Source organism: Symsagittifera roscoffensis, chromosome 2 (assembly GCF_963678635.1).
Source record: "Symsagittifera roscoffensis chromosome 2, txSymRosc1.1, whole genome shotgun sequence".
Classification (NCBI taxonomy): domain Eukaryota; kingdom Metazoa; phylum Xenacoelomorpha; order Acoela; family Convolutidae; genus Symsagittifera; species Symsagittifera roscoffensis.
This window is the reverse complement of record NC_087063.1, coordinates 2777576-2798007: the sequence shown is the minus strand read 5'-3', so window position 1 is coordinate 2798007 and position 20432 is coordinate 2777576. Positions and strand designations below refer to the sequence as shown.

At 37.2% G+C, this 20432-nt stretch overlaps 2 protein-coding genes across 2 annotated transcripts in view; one reads left to right on the top strand and one right to left on the bottom strand.

Annotated features, from left to right (window-relative positions):
* LOC134838970 (uncharacterized) overlaps positions 1 to 16748 on the top strand; it is an 81618-nt gene extending 64870 nt beyond the window's left edge. Inside the window, exons 13-18 of the mRNA XM_063854342.1 lie at positions 264 to 482; positions 6796 to 6967; positions 8158 to 8438; positions 15345 to 15472; positions 15927 to 16221; positions 16588 to 16748. Of these exons, the coding sequence (XP_063710412.1) occupies positions 264 to 482; positions 6796 to 6967; positions 8158 to 8438; positions 15345 to 15472; positions 15927 to 16221; positions 16588 to 16748 (1256 nt within the window). The remainder of the gene's footprint in view (positions 1 to 263; positions 483 to 6795; positions 6968 to 8157; positions 8439 to 15344; positions 15473 to 15926; positions 16222 to 16587) is intronic.
* The window catches only part of LOC134839599 (cyclin-dependent kinase 10-like), a 501898-nt gene that overhangs the window by 270048 nt on the left and 211418 nt on the right, over positions 1 to 20432 (bottom strand). The window lies entirely within an intron of this gene.

Here is a 20432-nt window from a genome sequence, read left to right as displayed (position 1 = left end):
ACCAAAGACCAAAATGTTCTTGGTTTCTTGGTTAAAAGTCACACTCGTAAAGAAATAAAAACTGATAAAGGAATTCAATTATTGGCAAAAGATTGTTTTTACTGAAGTTTTTGATAAATTTGATCCGATTATAATGATTAATGCATTTGATTTAAGGTTATTTGAATTGTTCAAGGGTTGACCTTACTCTTTTTTGAGCGTTATTTTTTCACGATGCTGTTATGAGGTGACATTGTAAACTAAAGCCCTGCTTCCGTAACTAGGATCGTGTGCGGACGACAAATCAACCCATCACAAAATCTACACTGACTACTATGACTACGATGACTCAAAGTCTCACACCGTGAAATTTCATTATCTGGAAGCGGCATGCCACTACTATGTGTCTTACTACGCTACATGTGAGGCTGATAACAAAGAGTATTCAACCCGAAGTGTCGAAACTGTTTTCACAACTGCTCGCGAGTCTCCTCTGTTCGCTGGTGAGTATTTATGACCCGGGTCGAGGTCGAGGTCGGGGACTTATGTTGCGAACATTGCGACGCCATTTGGGTGTGTTGCGACTTTGCGCGACTCAAGCCTCCTGCGGGATGAAGGAATTTCGGTCGCAGAAAGTTCATTTCGGCTATCCATTTTGGTCGCAACATGAGTCGCGGCGGAACTCGACCCGGGGTGAAATGTCTGATTTGAGGAGCGAAATGTTATTACGTTCAAAAACGTTTTTCTCTTCACTGAGTTTAGAGCAAAGTTAGGTCTACACGGTTTATCAGTCCGTTTGGATTCGAAGGTTATTGAAACTGACACTTTCTACTTTGAAGAATTCTATCGTTTTCTACTATGGTGTGTGGGTAAAGAATTTCTAAAAAAAATGTTTTTTTTCTCGTTTTCTTTTATTACATCTAATTTTTTTTAAATGTTATTACTGCTCCATATACCTTAAAAGGCAGTCAGAACTGACACCACGACTTGCGACACGCATTTACGACTAGCAGGGTAGGGTTTTTGTTTTATATACTGTCTGTACAACGCAATTTTTCTTCAATCAACTATGGCGCCCTTGCCATCTTAACGTTTTCCCAAGCTACTTTTTTTTCTACATCGGCTCAGAGGTGAATGCTGGCAGGAATTTCTTTTTAAACAGTACTCTATCTTTTAAGAATCACAAACCAGAGTCGGAAAAACGAAAACCTTCCTTCTGCAAACTTAGTACATAGTTAATATATAAGCAGTCTTGGCTGTTTTTGTTCCTTATAAATTCAGTGTATACAAAAAGAGGTTTTCTCCAAACAAACTGTGTTACAAAACCAAACGGAAAACAAACCAGAAGTTTTGAGCTTCATTTGTCAAATTCTGAAGAGATTCAAAAACTCACACTTGACTTTACAACTTAATGGTTACTGAAACAGAATTCATTTTGAATTCACCAAAACTGTTTTAGCTCACCAAAACTTCAACTTTCGACATTTGAGTATTGACTGAAAATATTTCGAGCGAATTGTTGATTGCCCCGCAAGCACCCACACAAATTTTTGCTCGATTCATAATTCTCGAACTGAGATCAAATTGGGTCCCAGGAAAATGTTGCTGAAGCAGCTTTCTCACTTTTCTGCTAATCATATTTGGCAAAAAGCTAGATTTTGTAAAAGCCACTCCGATTCAAGATGTCTTGACAAGAAGTAGAGGTTTGGGTGGTATATGACAACAGCTGGCAGAGAAAATTGTAATGACTGGATTTTGTAACTTTGAACAATATTTACAACTGATCAGAATATCATAACAACAGTATTGGAAAGAGGGCTGAAATTACATTCAATTATAAGTATTTACTCAAAACACATGAGGTTTTTTGCTTGAATATTTTTAGATAATGTTTAATTTGTCTGAACAAAATGTAATGAATGCAAAAAAAAGAATAATGTTCAAAATTATGGTAATTTAAAAAAAAAATAAAGAAGATTTTGACATAAAAATGGGGAAAAAAGTAGGAGGCAGTAAAATAAGTTTACCCCCACAAGAAGGGATGAGCTTGGGTGCGGAAAAGAGCGGGAGCAAAACGTTCTATATTGTTCTAGAATTTTTCAAATTGGTCAATAATTGCTTTAGATGGTTCCAGAACTTTCATACACATGTATCGATATTAAAAGCTCAAAAATATTATTATAATTAATTTAAAATTATTGGTTATTGAAAAGTTTCAGTGGAGGTAAGCTAAAACGCATAAATTGTACTCAAGTATGTTTCATAATAAAACTCTGACTAGCTTAAGCGTCTGAGCATTTTATATAAACAAAATTTGGCAAAGTCAGACATGTTATAATTCCATATACACAATGGAAATAGAATGCACAAAGTGCATGTAACTTGAATTGCATAGCTTGAGATTTGAGTCCAAATGAAAACACTCTTGTTCAATCTGAAAAACTTTTCAACAAATTGAGCAATTCTATTATGTCGAGATATCCTAAAATTAAAAAGCCCCGTTTTTTTAAACAAAATCGTTGTATTTTTCCTTTCAAATCTTGAAAAAATATTTCAAAGAGTGAACTTCAATGGTAAAATAGTTTTACCAGAATGATATCAATTGAACTAATTGATTTCATTTTATTAGATAGTTCCAGTTATTGCTCTAGCTAAGAACTGAAAGGGTAAAAAGACTCTAGACTCTATTGTATCCAAGTGTAGAAAGTATTGTGGATACAAAGAACAAGGCTGTTGATTTTTTTTTCATGGAACAAACTTCAACGCTTGAATTTAACGAGATGGCAGTAACAATAGAAACACCTATTAAGAAAAGAATGAAAGGAAGATGCGCAGCTAATTTTCTCAACAGAATCGTTTCATTTATGTCAAATGGTAGGTCTAGAATCTGAAGCGCGGCTTTTTTCTGGGAATTAAGTGAGCCATCTCATCCCTCTGACATTGATAAAATTTGTGCTTTTTGGTATAATCAAACAATTTGGAACATGGTTTTGTTGGTGATGCTAAATCACAACTACTACGAGCTTTCGCAAACGCCAGCGTTTGACAAACGATGCGTTGATCTCAGTACAGATTATTGGTTCGAAATTTTCAACAGAACTCCAATATAGAAAAGTCTTAACGAGAGATTTTCACAGCATTCAGATAGACTTTTGGGATAAGCAACGAGCGCTCATGTTTTTTAGGTGTTGGAATTGTAAGATAAAGTCTACATTTTCGCAAAATCTCAGTTTAATTTTTTTGAAAAAAAATTTGTTTTTGTAAATTTCTAAATAAAGTAAGTTTCAATTGATACATTGTTTCACAAAAATGAATTTAGCTTACGTAATAGTTCTAAACTGTTTTTTACTCATAAATGATTAGTCTTATCAAAAAGCTTCAAGAAAACTGAAACAAAAGTTTACTGGAATTTCGGTTTTACTGAATGACATAGTCGTTTGTGTTCTAAGTCAGCATCTGCCAGACGAGATAAGATTTTGGGATATATGCATATTCGATTTCGACAAGAATCACCATAGTAAACTTGTTTTTTTTTCTCGTAACCATTATCTAATGACCTTCTGGTGCAGGTTTGGTTATGTTGGCTATTTGACATTTGTTGAATTTCAACCGAGGAATTCCGTCAAGGCTTCTTTTCGGAGAATAACTATCCAGTTTTCAAAATTTCGCCGTTTTGATTAATTGACAAAAATTCTCGTACAATCGCTCTCGTCTACCCAACATTTCAATAGGTCTTTCGCGAAAACTCAAGTTCAAATCTTAAACATCAACTATTCCAGCGAAAAAAGAGAAAGATTAGACTGTTGAGTTAACGTGACATCAAGTACCAAAAAGGAGTAAGTGTGATAATTTTCAAGCGTTAGAGGAGGAACATCTTGTTTAAAGAGGAGACTTTGAGTTGTTTTAAAGTAGGTTTACTGGTTATGAGTTGTGCCATAGACTATGATGGCAGTACCACTTCAAACATTTCATATTGAGTTTAAACAGTGTTTCAAAAAATAAATAGTGTTCTAATTGACCACTGAACATAGCATTAGGTAGATGGTAACTACCAGCCGTCGTATAGGCCCCAAAATGAGTACATCTTCACGACCAAATTGATTCCGACCCATAGGTATTACAAATTTTCTGCTTTTCGCTTCGCTATAAGTGTATCTAGCAGGCCACTTCATTAATCCTTCTTGAATTGAAGAGTGTACAGAGTCAGACACCGAATAGTATCTCGCAAAATTGACAGGCGTCTTATTCGAACCAAACATTTTGAATTAGCAACTTGAGTTGCCAGATCAAATTCTGGTTTCAAACGAAGTAGTCGTATTTTACTTAGCTATTAGGGACAAATAACTGATCCGTGGCAAAAAAAAACAACAAAAACTTTCCATGAAAAGTACGGCGTTGAGATTTTTTTCCCACCATTAATGACTGTCTTAGTTATGTTGACATTATCAAACAACGAAGAACCTAAATCATTGAAGAAACCTTGAGTAGCTTGTTTAGTTTTCACGCAGCCCTCGGTATGAGACAGCTCCGTCTCAAGAAACGATTTTTGACAATTGTTAGAAGTTAGGACAACGTCATTGTTCAAAATAACATCGCAATTGGAAATAGTGAGTGTAAAGTCTTAATAGAGAATGCAACTTTCGAAGCATCCTCAATGTTTCACCTAATTGTGCTGGCTATCAGTTTTTTGCTGCCATTTTTAATTTGGTCTCAATTTTCATTCCAAAATCAAAATTACAATCAGATAAACAGAACATACATTTTTTATTTTTAAAAATTTAAGCTTTATCACTAAATTATTCTTTCGAAAAAAACTGTTAAACCTTTAATTAAAGATTTTTATTACAACTTTTACAGGTTGCTCAATTGTTTAGATATGAGAGGGTGATTTTTCATTTGAAAAGCAGTATGAACAACGCAACGTTATCGAAACAAGAGCTTGTACACTTGCGTTTTAAAGAAGAGATACATGATCTATCATTGTTCGATGTTCACGTTCCAGAGGACCTGGAAGATTCATTTGAAGACTGATCGTCAATAATCAAAACACAATTGAAAATCGACCGGTTTTGATGAACATATGAAACATTTTGCTCTCTCAAACAGAATCTTTTCCTTTGGTTAGCTAGCTAGTCTGGCAAAAGTCTTCTGCTCCTTACCGACTTTATAAACTCGTGTCTGAGGCATGGTCTTGTTGTTAGTATTTCTCATGTGTTCATACGATACAACCGCGCAAAATGATAAATGCGAAACAACAAACGTAAAAATTAAAAACAGTGTACTTGGATAAATTTTACGTGTTCTAACCTGCAGGGCTATTGAAATTGATACAAAGTCTTTCTTTTTAGCGTTAATAGGTTCAACAACTATTGAGTGTATGATAGCTGACTGAGAAGATTTTCATTTTAATTTGCTGCAAAAAAATTGTGATAATCAAAGTTATCTACCAGATGAAATATTCACTTTCTTAGCGTGTATTTTTTGCGATATACATAAATTATTTGATAGTAGAACACTGATTTCTCAAAATGGGAATGGACTGGAACAGAAATAGTATGCTTGATTAATAAAACTTATTGTGCCTACAAGGATAACATCAATTCAACTAACGAAAAACACAAGAATGTAATACCAACAAAAAAAACACTTGAAAGTGTTAATCGAGGTTTTCGACTTATTGAAAATCAAATAAAATTAATGAACAAAATCAGGCATCTTCTACGTGTTTTTATTGTAAAAATTTCGTGTTAGAATTACCATAAAACCATTGAACTTGCAAATATTTTTGATCACGACATCTTAATTGCATGCTTATAAATGCTACTGGTGAAAAATTTTGCCTTCGACCATATGAATTCTTACAAAACATTGTTTTTATTAATTGTGATATCTATTATTTTGCAATTTCGATTTTTTAAACTGAATTTATCAGTATATCAGTAGAAAAAACCTTAAAATTAAATTTCAAAAGAATTACTCAATTGTTTGCTGAAATATGGAACAAACAAATTAACCTTGAACTCAAATTTTTATTAGAGTTCCAATCTGTTTTCAATACAGAGGTTTTTAAAGCTTTTTTTGAAGTCGTTCGATGTGTTTCTTTTTTTTTCGTGACGAATTTGATTTCGTTCCACTCCACTGCAGATGACAACTTTGGCGTACGTTTTTTTTTTCTTATAAGAGTTTTTTGGCAAAACAAGCTCATTGTGTAAGTTTGCAGTTCTTTTTCGAAGTTTTTTCTCTAAACTGCACAGAAGTTTCATAGTAAAAATTTTCAAAAATTTTTGAAATACAAAGATTAAATAACATTTTTTCTCGAAAATATATTTTTTATACTTATCTGTTCACTAAAACAATCTTGCAAATTTAACCTCCTTGTTCTTGTTGTTTTTTTTATCAAGCCTCGCTGTTTCTTGATAGTCTGACCAGTAGCCTGAAATGTTTGAGGTTTCGTTGAACGATGTAAGCGTAGGTGAAGAATTTGAAATTTCGATAAAAGTTTGGGTGTGAATAGCCATACAGTCGACATCATTATGTTTCCGACAATTAATTTCCAACTTTTGCCCTTTTAAAACCTAAGTAAAAGTAATTTGCCAGAAGAGCTACATATATTTGTAAAAAAAAACAAGAATTTTCCAGAATTTTGTATCAGCCAATTAAATTGCTAAAAAACACTGAAATTTTTCGAAGATCAAATATCATTCATATATCAAAATTTCAACATCAGAAAAATTGTTGGCATTGCTGAAACTTTCAAGTCGTTAAATAATTGTGAGAAAATTTTTATCGATAATTAAGCTTTTTTTACTCATTTAGTAGAACCTGTTGCTTCGAAGTATATTGGCGAGGACATTTACCAATATCCAATTAACGAAGATGACAATGAAGGCAAATTCAACCACTGGCTGTTGGTTGTTGTTGGCATCGGAGTACCTGTTGTTGTAGTGGTCATCTTTCTTTTTGTCGGGAGAGAAATCAAAGCGTCGAGGTAAAATTAGCTTACTCTAAAATTTTGCAATCAATATCAATAGTTTCCCCAATTTAAACATTAGCTACACAACTATCAGCAAAAAATGCATTACAAATTAGGCTTGATTTTTTTTTGCTGAAATTTATTACATTTCAAGCTAAGCGAAAACTATGAGCGAGTAGCTTATCCAGTTCATAGTTAACCAATTTTGCAGTTTCCGACCAAGATATCAAGATCGACCGAAACTCCCAATAGGGCAAAAAGATAAGAATATTTGCAAATTGCAAATATTCTTATCTTTTTGCCCTATTGAAAGCTTGAAATGTAATAAATTTCAGCAAAAAAAATCAAGTCTAGTTTACAATGCATTTTTTGCTTATACATGAACATGCTTCCTGTTTTGTTAAATCTGAAAGTTTTGCAGAATAGTGGTAAAAAATATGTACGGAGAAATTTGACACATAAATCGAACGTCCTACTCAAAGCAAAATTCAGCACCACCCATTTTTTAAAATCTCTTTTGGACCAAGTTAACATGGTTAGGTTAACTTGGTTCTAAGTTAGAACAGCCAATCAGAATGGAGCATTTTACATGTAGCGCTTAGCAAGTTTAATCTAACTAATCGCTGGGGTGGAAGATCTTAACTTGGTCTATCTAGGGGAGGATGTTAACTTGATCCAAAAATTTGCTGTTCTTTCATTGTTTTTATCAATTAAAATTGAAGTGATTAAATTGGCCTAAAAACGCAGTCGAACATATACGAGCAGTTTTTTTGTATCAAAAAATGTTTGATTTTCAACTAGATTGCACAGTCGCAGATTGCACAATTAGTCAACAAAATATCCGACATAATTTTTCTCACGAAACCGTTATTTTCCAGAATAAGTCTCTAGAAATATTTTAATGATTCAAATTCTCAGGAAAAAAAATCGATAGTTTTGTTATTTCGTGCGCTGAATGAGAAATCGAAGACCACGTTGTAAAACATTGGCTTAGAAAAGCAACAATTATAAAGCTAAGGCAAATGTTTGATCAAGCCTGAAACTAACAGACTTTTCCCTTATCCTGAAGAGCCAAATCCTGATAAGTTGCATTTCGGCTTACAAGTTAAATTGCTTAGGTGTCGGTCGAGAATAAAAACATCTGGCAACAAAACATGAGTTTTTTAAAACTGGTTTCTCTATAAAAGCCACTTAACTGTTAACAGATCGAAAGCTTCGTCACGACAAAACCCTCCTGGAATTCGTGTTGACTTCTCCGCCGCCAGCAAGTCGGTTGACATCGAGGTTGGTAACAAACAGAACAGCGTCGACTTCAATGCAACGACCCTCCCCCCTGCTGAGTACTCCTCCGAGCAAACCACTGACGACCGAGAGGAGTTGATACCAGAAGATGTGCAAATCAATGGAAAGCCAAGTGAACAATCTCCTCCAAGCACCCGCCCCCTCACCGACCAAGTGAACTATCCCCCCTCCCCTCACCGACCAAGTGAATTATCCCCCCTCCCCCTCATCGACCAAGTGAACTATCCCCCCTCCCCCTCACCGACCAAGTGAACTATCCCCCCTCCCCCTCACCGATCAAGTGAACTATCCCCCCTCCCCCTCACCGACCAAGTGAACTATCCCCCTCCCCCTCATCGACCAAGTGAACTATCCCCCCTCCCCCTCACCGACCAAGTGAACTATCCCCCCTCCCCCTCATCGACCAAGTGAACTATCCCCCCTCCCCCTCACCGACCAAGTGAACTATCCCCCCTCCCCCTCATCGACCAAGTGAACTATCCCCCCTCCCCCTCATCGATCAAGTGAACTATCCCCCCTCCCCCTCATCGATCAAGTGAACTATCCCCCCTCCCCCTCATCGATTAAGTGAACTATCCCCCCTCCCCCTCATCGACCAAGTGAACTATCCCCCCTCCCCCTCATCGATCAAGTGAACTATCCCCCCTCCCCCTCATCGATCAAGTGAACTATCCCCCTTCCCCTCATCGACCAAGTGAACTATCCCCCCTCCCCCTCATCGATCAAGTGAACTATCCCCCCTCCCCCTCATCGACCAAGTGAACTATCCCCCCTCCCCCTCATCGACCAAGTGAACTATCCCCCCTCCCCCTCATCGATCAAGTGAACTATCCCCCCTCCCCCTCATCGATCAAGTGAACTATCCCCCCTCCCCCTCATCGACCAAGTGAACTATCCCACCTCCCCCTCATCGACCAAGTGAACTATCCCCCCTCCCCCTCATCGATCAAGTGAACTATCCCCCCTCCCCCTCATCGACCAAGTGAACTATCCCCCCTCCCCCTCATCGATCAAGTGAACTATCCCCCCTCCCCCTCATCGATCAAGTGAACTATCCCCCCTCCCCCTCATCGACCAAGTGAACTATCCCCCCTCCCCCTCATCGATCAAGTGAACTATCCCCCCTCCCCCTCATCGACCAAGTGAACTATCCCCCCTCCCCCTCATCGATCAAGTGAACTATCCCCCCTCCCCCTCATCGACCAAGTGAACTATCCCCCCTCCCCCTCATCGACCAAGTGAACTATCCCCCCTCCCCCTCATCGATCAAGTGAACTATCCCCCCTCCCCCTCATCGATCAAGTGAACTATCCCCCCTCCCCCTCATCGATCAAGTGAACTATTCCCCCTCCCCCTCATCGATCAAGTGAATTATCCCGCCCACTCCCTCAAACAAATAAAAGACAAGTAATAATTTGAACAATTTCTCTTTGTTTAAACGAATAATCTCTCCCCCTACCCCAAAATCAAACAAATAACCCCCCCCCCCCACAAAAAAATCATTTGGTCCCGATGGAAGAGTTCAATTGAACCTCATTTAACCAAATGTTTTCTTTGTTGAACTGAAAATTTAATCTCGCTAATTGCACTCTATGTAGCTGTAACTACTCACAATTAAAGAGCGTTTCTTCGTATTTAGTTGAACGACATTGAAGGGAAGAAACTAACTCAAGCACGTTTTATTTTCAGATAAAGTTTCACTGAAGCCATGCCAGTAGTAACGACTTCTCAATTTGCGGTTACTGAGGTCACGGGTAGGAAGTTTTTTTGAGATGAAGCTGGAGCAATCTTATTTATTTAGGAAATTTCAAAAATGTTTTTGAGTATTTCCGTTATTCGGTATTTCGGAGTTAGATTTCGGTTAGCATGTGGCCGTAAAAATGTCATGAAATTATTTTCTAAATCAGTCAAATTTTGAATTGCACAGTAATAATTGGTAGCACGACATATTAATATATTTCATTTTAATCTCTACCAAATTGCTCTATGCTGTTTCACCCTATTTTTTATTTAGTGTGTGCTATTTCACTCTAATTTTTTAATTTAATCTATGCTATTTTAACCATTATTCTAACCAACTCAATGCTAATTCGGCGGATAATCATCAAACCACCATATCTACAAACCGCCATATCTTGAAGCTGAAACTAGATCAGAATTATGTAAATTACATCAGAGTTTGTTAAGAATTTTAAAACAACACTGACAATCTGTAGTTATGTTAGCATAACAATAATAATTGACGCCTTGTTTCAATGGAGATCTTAGTTCAGTTTAATGGCCCTTCGATTTGTAGGCCTACCACTGCTAGTTTATCTTAAGCCCAATTGTGTTGCGAATAGTTTTATTTCTTGATGAACTAAATCACAGCCGATTTATAAAAATTCAACCTGCACGAAATACTTCATTTATGTATGTCATTTTACTTAAAGCAAAAAAAGAACAATTTTTAAATTAATGAGATTATAGTTTCAGATTTAATTTATTTTGTTCAAGAAGATCTTTTTGATTCTGAAATGTCATCTGGTTAATGCTTCGTTTTTTTTTGGTCCTATGCACTAAACGGCCCAACATCAAATTTTCTACATCCTAAGCTGGAAATTATGCTATCGAGTTTGATTGGGTCAATTTAGCCAATAAAATTCAAGTTACACGGTCAGGCATTCCGATCAGGCTTTCCAGCAGATAAAGATATTAGCCGAAAAGATGGAACTTTGTTAAATAATCGAATCAATTTTGAGTTATTTGTAAAACCTTGCCCAGGCAAGAAAAATTTAATAAAACTACATTAAATTCAGTTCAAGAGATGTAGAAACAATGATTTTGGGCCGTTTAGTGCATAAGAACCGTTTTTTTGTGATTATTTCAGATTATCAGTGGGATTGGTCAAAAGTTTAAGTTTTTCATAGTTAAAGTTGAGAGCCTCAAGAAACTTAAGTGATTTACTAAAAGTTTTCAATTTTAGTTGATTTTCGCTTTGTTAATTAGCAGGTCTTGGATCTAAAAACTCTCGTGAATTTTGCCAGATAATGCTTTGAATCTGTTTTTATACAGAGTAGCTGGATTGATCTCCATATATTGGAAGTGCGTGTCAAATAATTCCATGATCTAAATCTATGAAAAAATGCTAGTCATACAATTTTCATAAAATTTTGAGAAAATTGTGTTATCGAGTTTTGGAAGATTTTTTTGTTTTGGCATATAATTCGGCGTACCTTTATAAACGAAACAGAAAAAATTTTTGACAAAAAGTATAATCTAACAGTTTCCATAATTGGAATCATTGTGACTAGCATTTTTTAAGGCTGTGGCATCAAAAAGGTAATGAAATAGTTTCAAAAGTACCCCTCAAAACATTGTACGTTTTGTACTTTAATTTTTTGGGTTCATAACGTGGTCCTGCATACACAAAAATAAGGGCTTTTACAGTTTTTCCAAATATAATTTTAAAAACGCTCAAAAAGATAATTTGTTTGTCTTGCATATGTTTGTATGCCTTGGGCAAGTACCACTTTCCTTATACAGTGTGTGTAAAACATCTTCATTTAGGTAGTTTCCAATAAAGATATGCAGTTAAGATAGCTGGAAATTTGGTCACTGCAGCTTTGAGTAGCAAGGGTTATTGTCATTTGTGTTCAATTACAATTAAAAACAAAATTTTTCCGCAAAAAAATAACAATGAAAAAGCTTTTCTTATTTTTTGAAAAATTTTAGTTAATCGATTTCTAGATGTGAAAAATCAATAATCATAGACATTTCGTGCAACCATCTATACTCATGAAACTGAAAAGTATATGACTAGCATTTTTTTATTATGAAATTTATATAACTTGCATTTTGGTCAAGCCAAGTATTGTGTTATTTTTGTCCACTTTTTTTCCATATGTCACAAATCAGAGGGCAAATATCGGTTATAAAGATGCTATCTATGATTTAAATTTGTCTCCAAATTTGAGTATCAGTTACTTAGAATAGAACAAGTCTTCAAATTCTTAAGCCATTTCAAGTTACGGTTTGAAAACCTAAGGTTTGAGTGAGAAAACTAACATCAATTATCCAAGAAGCTTTTATTTTAAAAAGAAAAGTATTTACTTTTAAATTAAGTTTTTACAAAAATACGTAAAAGAAATTAGATAACCACATGTCTTTATCTGGTTGCCCCATACTTGGCATTATCTGAACTATTTTTTCAAGTGAGAGAAGCTAAAAACAAATCAATTCTAGAGGATACAAAGTTATTTTCGAATTTTTTTAGTGGAAAAACTAAGAACAATAACAATTTTTACTTGGACAAAAGCTCGCCCAAAATTTCACCTGCTGGCTGTTGATTGAGACAAACACAATATTGCCTTAACAAACAATTTCTTCAAAGTTTCTTTGGAAAAAACTGATTTGTCTTTGTGCATAAATCAGTAATGAACAGTTACAAACAATTATTTGATTGAAAGTTACTTTTTCAAGTTTCAAAATTCAGCATCAAGTTGAGTAACTCTAAGTTGAGTAACAGAATTAAAATGAGTTAAGTTGAGTAACAGAATTAAAATGAGTTAAGTTGAGTAACAGAATTAAAATGAGTTAAGTTGAGTAACAGAATTAAAATGAGTTAAGTTGAGTAACAGAATTAAAATGAGTTAAGTTGAGTAACAGAATTAAAATGAGTTAAGTTGAGTAACAGAATTTTTACTTGTTCGCTATTACAACTTAATAACGAGAAATAATATTTTTACAGTGCAATTGAAAGTTAAGTCAAAACGAAAAAAATGACTAGAAGAGAAAGTTATTAGACATTACACGTTTTGGATTTACTAAGATTGACACCCTAGAATTTTTCAAAATTAATTAGTTCAAATTTTTTATTGCATCTAAACCTCGATAACTGAAATTTGATTATTGATTATCATGATTTATCATTGATATAAGAAAAACGCAATGAGTCTTGTTTTGATTGACAGCAAGGCAAAGTCCTTCGTTAACAATTTCACACAGGTTTCTGTTCTGAAGCTTATTGTTTTTTTTTCAAACTATTGTCTTTTTTGCTGCTGGAACTTCGCGTTGCCATTTTTTTGAAGGTACAGTACATTTGGTTTTCTCTAACAAACCAATTCAGTTTCACTCCAATCCACTTTAAAAAGCCGGCGTTTTGTTATCGATTACTTTTGGTATGACACACCAAATACCTAGTAGGGACTCGAAGCTCTCGCCTGGCATATGATCTTAGTCGAAACAATTTTCCTGCACCCAATTATTTTGATGTTTTTTGGCTCAGCTGTCATACAGTCGTTACTATTTCTTTGCTCAACGCTAAGTACAAAGAAAAAGTATCTATTTTGATTGCTTGACTTATCAATGAATCAAAAACACTTCAGAAAATTTTTCGATTTAATTGCGAACATTCGTTGATTAGCCTTGTTCAGGGTGATGAAAACAACAATTAAAGGCTCGTCATGAAAAGATGTTTTCTTCTCAACTTTTCTACTTTAAAAATTTGCATTTCTACCTACTGACACCCATGTTTTGAGATGGGGAATAGAACAGCCGTTCAGCAGGCTTTTTATTAACATTGGGTATAGAAATATTGATTATTTGAGATAGGGAAAAAAATTGAGAAGGTTTCAAATTGATAAAGTTTCATGGTTTGTTTTATTTTACATTATATTATATTATATTATATTATATTATATTATATTATATTGAAGCTGATTAAAAAGTTGTACAAAAAATTATCAGAGACTCTTTTTATTTCTTACCCAAAAACCTCTTCTCGCAAAATTTCTCAGCATAGTTCTTTGTTTTTTTCACATTTTAAAAGAGTTATAAATTTAAAAATCTTGTATTGTTAGCTTTAGAATAAGATTGCCCGGATTTGAGTATCTTCATGTGATTTCCTGAACTTGGGTATCTTCTCAAAGATCAGAAATTTCTCAATGATCATCAACAAAAAATCGAATTGACTTGATGAAAAAAGTATCAGAAAGGTTACTTGTTAATTTTTTTCTCTGTGTTTTTTTTTAAAAAAACTGGCGATTTCAATGAAAGGGCAATTTTTTTGTGATTGGAATCAAAAAATTGAAAGAAAAATTTAAAGGGAACTTTGTTTTTGATTGGATACGACTTTTTATAAAATTTTCATGGATGCAAGCTGAAATCTGATCGGACACGACCCAGGTCAGTTAAGGAAAAGCTATTTTGATTGGTTAAATGCGCACTTTTGAAACGATGATGCCCCTCACTCTTCGGTCAATCATCTCAATTTTAATATAAACTATTTTCAAATACTTGCACTCTCAGCTCTTATTCTGTCATTTTTCTTGATTTTAATCAGTCTCTTTCATGATTTCTTTTTTTTGCAAAAATTGATTTTCTCTGTGCAGTTTTCAACCCTACGTATTTGGCCGCCAAGTTAACTTACAGCGAAAAGATAACATTCAGGGTGCTCGAGTCGGTCTCTGGGATGGGATTATCTTGGCTCGAATGGATTTCACAATTCAAGTGTGGCACATGGTCGAAATCATGAGAAGTGATTTTAACGAGCATCATATGCATCGAGCTCTCATCACTGAGAATCAACTATGAATGAGGTCGCGGATTGCAGAACACGCTGGGATGGACTAGTAAGAGGTTCTTGACTTCTCCGTGGGAAGAAGTACAAATTTTCGAGAATTCAGTTTTAATCGGACGGGATGAGGGGTTCTCTGAATCAAAGTCTTCTGTGAGCGAACTATCGAATAAGCTACCGGCAATGAAATCAGTACTTTTTTGAACACATGATAAAACATCATTACATTTTTTACCAAAACTTTTACATTGTTCTTTTTTTTCACTGGGAGACCCCATTTTAGCATAAATGTTGGTCAAAATTATTAGAAAAACTATTAATTAAGATAGGGAACATTTTTGTATACAGTTTTATAAATTATAGGATTTTGTATATATTTGTGATAAACCAGGAAAAGCTTGCATCTTACAAAAAAAGGTCATAAAAATGTTTGCACACTCCTTGAAATGCTCAAAAAAAACTTTGTAATCTGCAAATTTTTCACAACAGTCTCTTGCATACATGTTTAAAATAAAAAAAATTTGTTTTTTTAAGAGATTGTGCTGGGGCTAACTCGACTCAGAGATTTCCTGGTTGAGAGCGTAGTGGTCTTGTTCTCCTTCTCAGTTTGTGATCCCTTTAGGGTCAAACTACCTCCAAAAGAGCTACAGGCTCTGGTGCAAGTGATTTTTTCAGAAACGGACATAGAAGTTTACTTGCATAAGAAATATTATCTGAGCATTTGGTAACGCTATGAATTAGGTTAAGAGTCCCATTGTTAGGATTATGAAACTTCTTCTTTGTTTAATTTTGAAAATATTAGGGTTTAGGTTTTAGGATAGATATTGAGTATTAAATTTTGTATTGTAGTGTTGATGTGCGATTTTTATGTTTTGTTTAAACGTATGATTATGATTATGCGATATGATTTGATGGTGGCCTGGAAAAATCCAAGTGTGAAGAGTGACAGCATCTAGTTATTTCAGATCGACATAAATGCAGGTGAACGATCTACCTTGGTGCTATCGTTTAGATTAAAAAAAAATCAATTGACCGGTTTCAAAATACATGAATTATGTTTTATCATGGAGATAAATTGACCTATACAATGGTTCTAAGTTGTGACTTCTTCTTTAGGTTGTGATTGATCAGATATTCGTTTATTGTATTTCAAAACTGGAAGAATTGAAAATGAGGACAAGAATCGACACGAGAAATTATGAGCGACACGAAAGATCTTATGGACCTGATCTCACCGAGTCTAGGAACAGCTCTTGGTACGAGATATATCAACGCATGGTGGGTTGCACTTTTGGACTAGAGGATCCAGTGCTGGCTATGTTTACCGTCGCGCTCCTTAATGCAATGGGAAGAAAAGACTGTGTTGTCCACACCACGGAAGTAGTATCAAAGCTGGCCATCGGGGAGTCCGGTACCGCCCGCACTCCTAAGCGCAAGTTCTTCTTGGGGCAAAGATATCACGTGATGGGCCGGGTCCTTTATACTCGGCGGACTCTCCAACAGCCATTCCTCCATCCAAAAAGATCAAGCTGAACGAGATGGAGAATCAAACTTCGGAAACAATCGAAATCCTGGATAAGAAGGATAAAGATTGGCAGCAGTTACACGCTAAGTTGGAAGAGTATAAGGCGAAACCCCAGGAACGACACCAGTGAAAAAAAAGACACAATGTGTTTTTGATAATTCTCAAAAAAGAAGAAATCAAGCACCTGAAAGCCTTACATGGCGAAGGTTTGTCAAACGTCATCAGAAGTTCTGGTGACAATGATTTATGAAGAGTCCAGGGACTTGCAGTCCAGGACGAAGGCACTGGAGTTGTGCGTCTCCAGGGAACCCGTGGCCCTTCTGCAAGCTTCACAGCCTGAGGCGAGCTCCAGAAATACCAAACCAGACTCTTCGGACAAGAACCTGGCTTCTCAGTCTGAAGAAACATTTTAGCAGGTAGCCAGAGCGACGATAAATGAAATTAACCGAACCAGCGGAGACAGACGCTGGGTAGGGTTGTCCCTTCCCAATGTATTGTTTGCTCTTCAAGAAATTCAGAGCGAGCATCGCATGCGGTTGTACCAGCGGGTCCGACACGTGGCGAGTGAACGTGGAAGTCGAGCGTGGTGGACATCAGGAAGAACCTCGCGATTCTTTGTGAGAATCGTCATCTGATAATAGAGGACAGTTTGCTGATCGAACTGCTTGAAATTTATTGCGAGTGGTCAGACCACTGCTGTTTCCTTAGAAGGAGCCTCCGTGGCACAGCTGATTAAAATGATGGAGTTCGAGAGCGAAGATCAGTTAGATACTCTAACAATAATGATAGTACTAACGATATCTCTAGGGCTCCGGTTACTCCGGAGAGCAGGTGTGAGCTTTTGTTGATTTAATTTTTGATTGAATTGAAAGAAAATAACAAATAGAGGCTCGTGGTTTTGTGCACGGTCCCACAGAACCCTGCGGTGGGCACACCAGTGGCCTACTTCGAGAACGGCACGTTGCCCGATGGAATGAAATGATCCATAACTTGGTCAGCAGCAATCCAGGCGAGTGGCGACTCATAGATCTAGAAGACACGTTGCATCTCGCGCTGACCAGAGATGGTTTACACTTTAACACAGTACAGGGAAAGCGGTGGTATGACGATGCCTTTCAAACGAAGATCGGGGAGCTAGAAGAGGAGCTCAGGTCATTTGACACCCTGGCTCGGACCAGTTCGACCGGCAGAGGCAGAGTGAGGAGGAATATGAATGAGCCACTCGCCAGTCACCTTGGGAGTTTGGCATCAGTAGAGTGTATTCTCTAGATCAGGCAATTGGACATTGAGAGGAACGCGCAGGAGAGCATGGTCAGGCCGGTTTTGACATTGTCGGAGGAAGACTTCATGGCACTAGCCTTTACTACAAAACTGCACACTAATTCTTGGCTTTTTTTGTCACCGAGAGTGTGCATGCTCGGAGAAAAGGCTTTTGAACATGCCCCAGCAGTGATAAAAAAGATCCACGCCCATCTGAAACAACTAAAGAACGAGAGGAAGCAGGCTGGAGGCATGCTGTTGCAGTTCATGCACGGTTTGTATACCATGCCACTGGACAAGTTCCAAGAGGATGTTCTGGCCACGAGGACGCATATTAGAGGTTCGATGCATTCCTGGGAAGAACGGAATTGGGATGGTCGCTATCCTTCCTGTCCAAGTGCTATCCGAGAGCCTCCAGGCGAGCTTGATTGCGAGCTTTGTGAAGGACGTCAGGAAGCTGTCGATTGGCCTTGTGGTGGCACTGTATGTGACATTTGGTCAATTAAACTTCGTTCACTCAGACACCAGCGGACCTGAGGCTGGACGGGCTCCTTACTTTTATCACGATGACTTATGGTTGATTGGGTGACCTGTTTGTACTCCTGCGCTACCCCGAGCAGCTGCAGGGGTCGAGCTCAACGCGCTGTTGGAGACGGCCTGTTCTGACATATCATGCTGTCTGAAATAACAGATAGCCAGTTCTGTAGTCCAAATTTCAAGCCCCTATAGCTAAAAAACATCGTTTTTATTTTCAATCTTGAAGCTCAGCTCAACACTGCATCAGAATTTTTTCAGTTCGTAGAAAATTTTTTGTTTTTAAGAGATTGTGCTGGGGCTAACTCGACTCAGGGATTTCCTGGTTGAGAGCGTAGTGATCTTGCTCTCCTTCTCAGTTTGTGATCCCCTTAGGGTCAAACTACCTCCAAAAGAGCTACATGCTCTGGTGCAAGTGATTTTTTCAGAAACGGACATAGAAGTCTACTTGCATAAGAAATATTATCTGAGCATATGGTAACGCTATGAATTAGTTTAAGAGTCCTTTGTTTAGGGTTAAGAACCTTCTACTATGTTTAATTTTAAAAAATTAGGGTTTAGGTTTTCGGATAGATATTGAGTATTAATTTTTGTATTGTAGTGTTGATGTGAGATTTTTATGTTTTGTGTTAACGTATGATTTTGATTATGCAATATGATTTGATGGTGAGCTGCAAAAATCCAAGTGTGAAGAGTGACAGCATCTAATTAATTCGGATCGACATAAATGCAGGTGAACGATCTACCTTGGTGCTAATTTTTAGATTAAAGAAAAAAGAAAATTTCAATTGACTGGTTTTTAAATATATGAATTATCTTTTATCATGGAGATAAGTTAACCTATACAATGGTTCTAAGTTGTGACTTCTTCTTTAGGTTGTGATTGATCAGGCATTCGTTTATTGTTTTTCAAAACTGGAAGAATTGAAGTTGAAGAGAAGATTCGACACGAGAAAATATGAGCGACACGAAAGATCTTATGGACCTGATCTCACCGAGTCTAGGAACGGCTCTAGGTACAAGAGATATATCAACGCACGGTGGGTTGCACTTTTGGACTAGAGGATCCAGTGCTGGCTATGTTTACCGTGGCTTTCCTTAATGCAATGGAAATAAAAGACTGTGTTGTCCACACCACGGAAGTAGTATCAAAGCTGGCCATCGGGGAGTCCGGTACCGCCCGCACTCCTAAGCGCAAGTTCTTCTTGGGGCAAAGAGATCACGTGACGGGCCGGGTTCTTTATACTCGGTGGATTCTCCAACAGCCATTCCTCCATCCAAAAAGTCAAGCTGAACGAGATGAAGAACCAGACTTCGGAAACAATCGAAATCCTGGATAAGAAGGTTAAAGATTGGCAGCGGTTACACGGTAAGTTGGAAGAGTATAAGGCGAAACCCCAGGAACGACACCAGTGAAAAAAAGACACAATGTGTTTTTGATAATTCTCAAAAAAGAATAAATCAAGCACCTGAAAGCCTTACATGGCGAAGGTTTGTCAAACGTCATCAGAAGTTCTGGTGACCATTGATTTATGAAGAGTCCAGGGACTTGCAGTCCAGGACGAAGGCACTGGAGTTGTGCGTCTCCAGGGAACCCGTGGCTCATCTGCAAGCTTCACATACTGAGGCGAGCTCCAGAAATACCAAACCAGACCCTTCGGACAAGAACCTGGCTTCTCAGTCTGAAGAAACATTTTAGCAGGTAGCCAGAGCGACGATAAACGAAATTAACTGAACCAGCGGAGACAGGCGCTGGGTAGGATCGTCCCTTCCCAATGTACTGCTTGCTCCTCAAGAAATTCAGAGCGAGCATCGCATGCGGTTGGACCAGCGGGTCCGACACGTAGCGAGTGAACCTCGAAGTCGAGCGTGGTGGAAATCAGGAAGAACCTCGCGATTCTTTGTGGGAATCGTCATCTGATAACAGAAGACAGTTTGCTGATGGAACTGCTTGAGATTTATTGCGAGTGGTCAGACCACTGCTGTTTCCTTAGAAGGAGCCTCCGTGGCACAGCTGATTAAAATGATGGAGTTCGAGAGCGAAGATCAGTTAGATACTCTAACAATAATGATAGTACTAACATTATCTCTAGGGCTCCGGTTACCCAAGAGAGCAGGTGTGAGACTTTGTTGATTTAATTTTTGGTTGAATTGAAAGAAAATAACAAAAAGAGGCTCGTGGTTTTGTGCACGGTTCCACAGAACCCTGCGGTGGGCACACCAGTGGCCTATTTCAAGAACGGCACGTTGCCCGATGGAATGAAATGATCCGTAACCTGGTCAGCAGGAATCCTGGCGAGTTG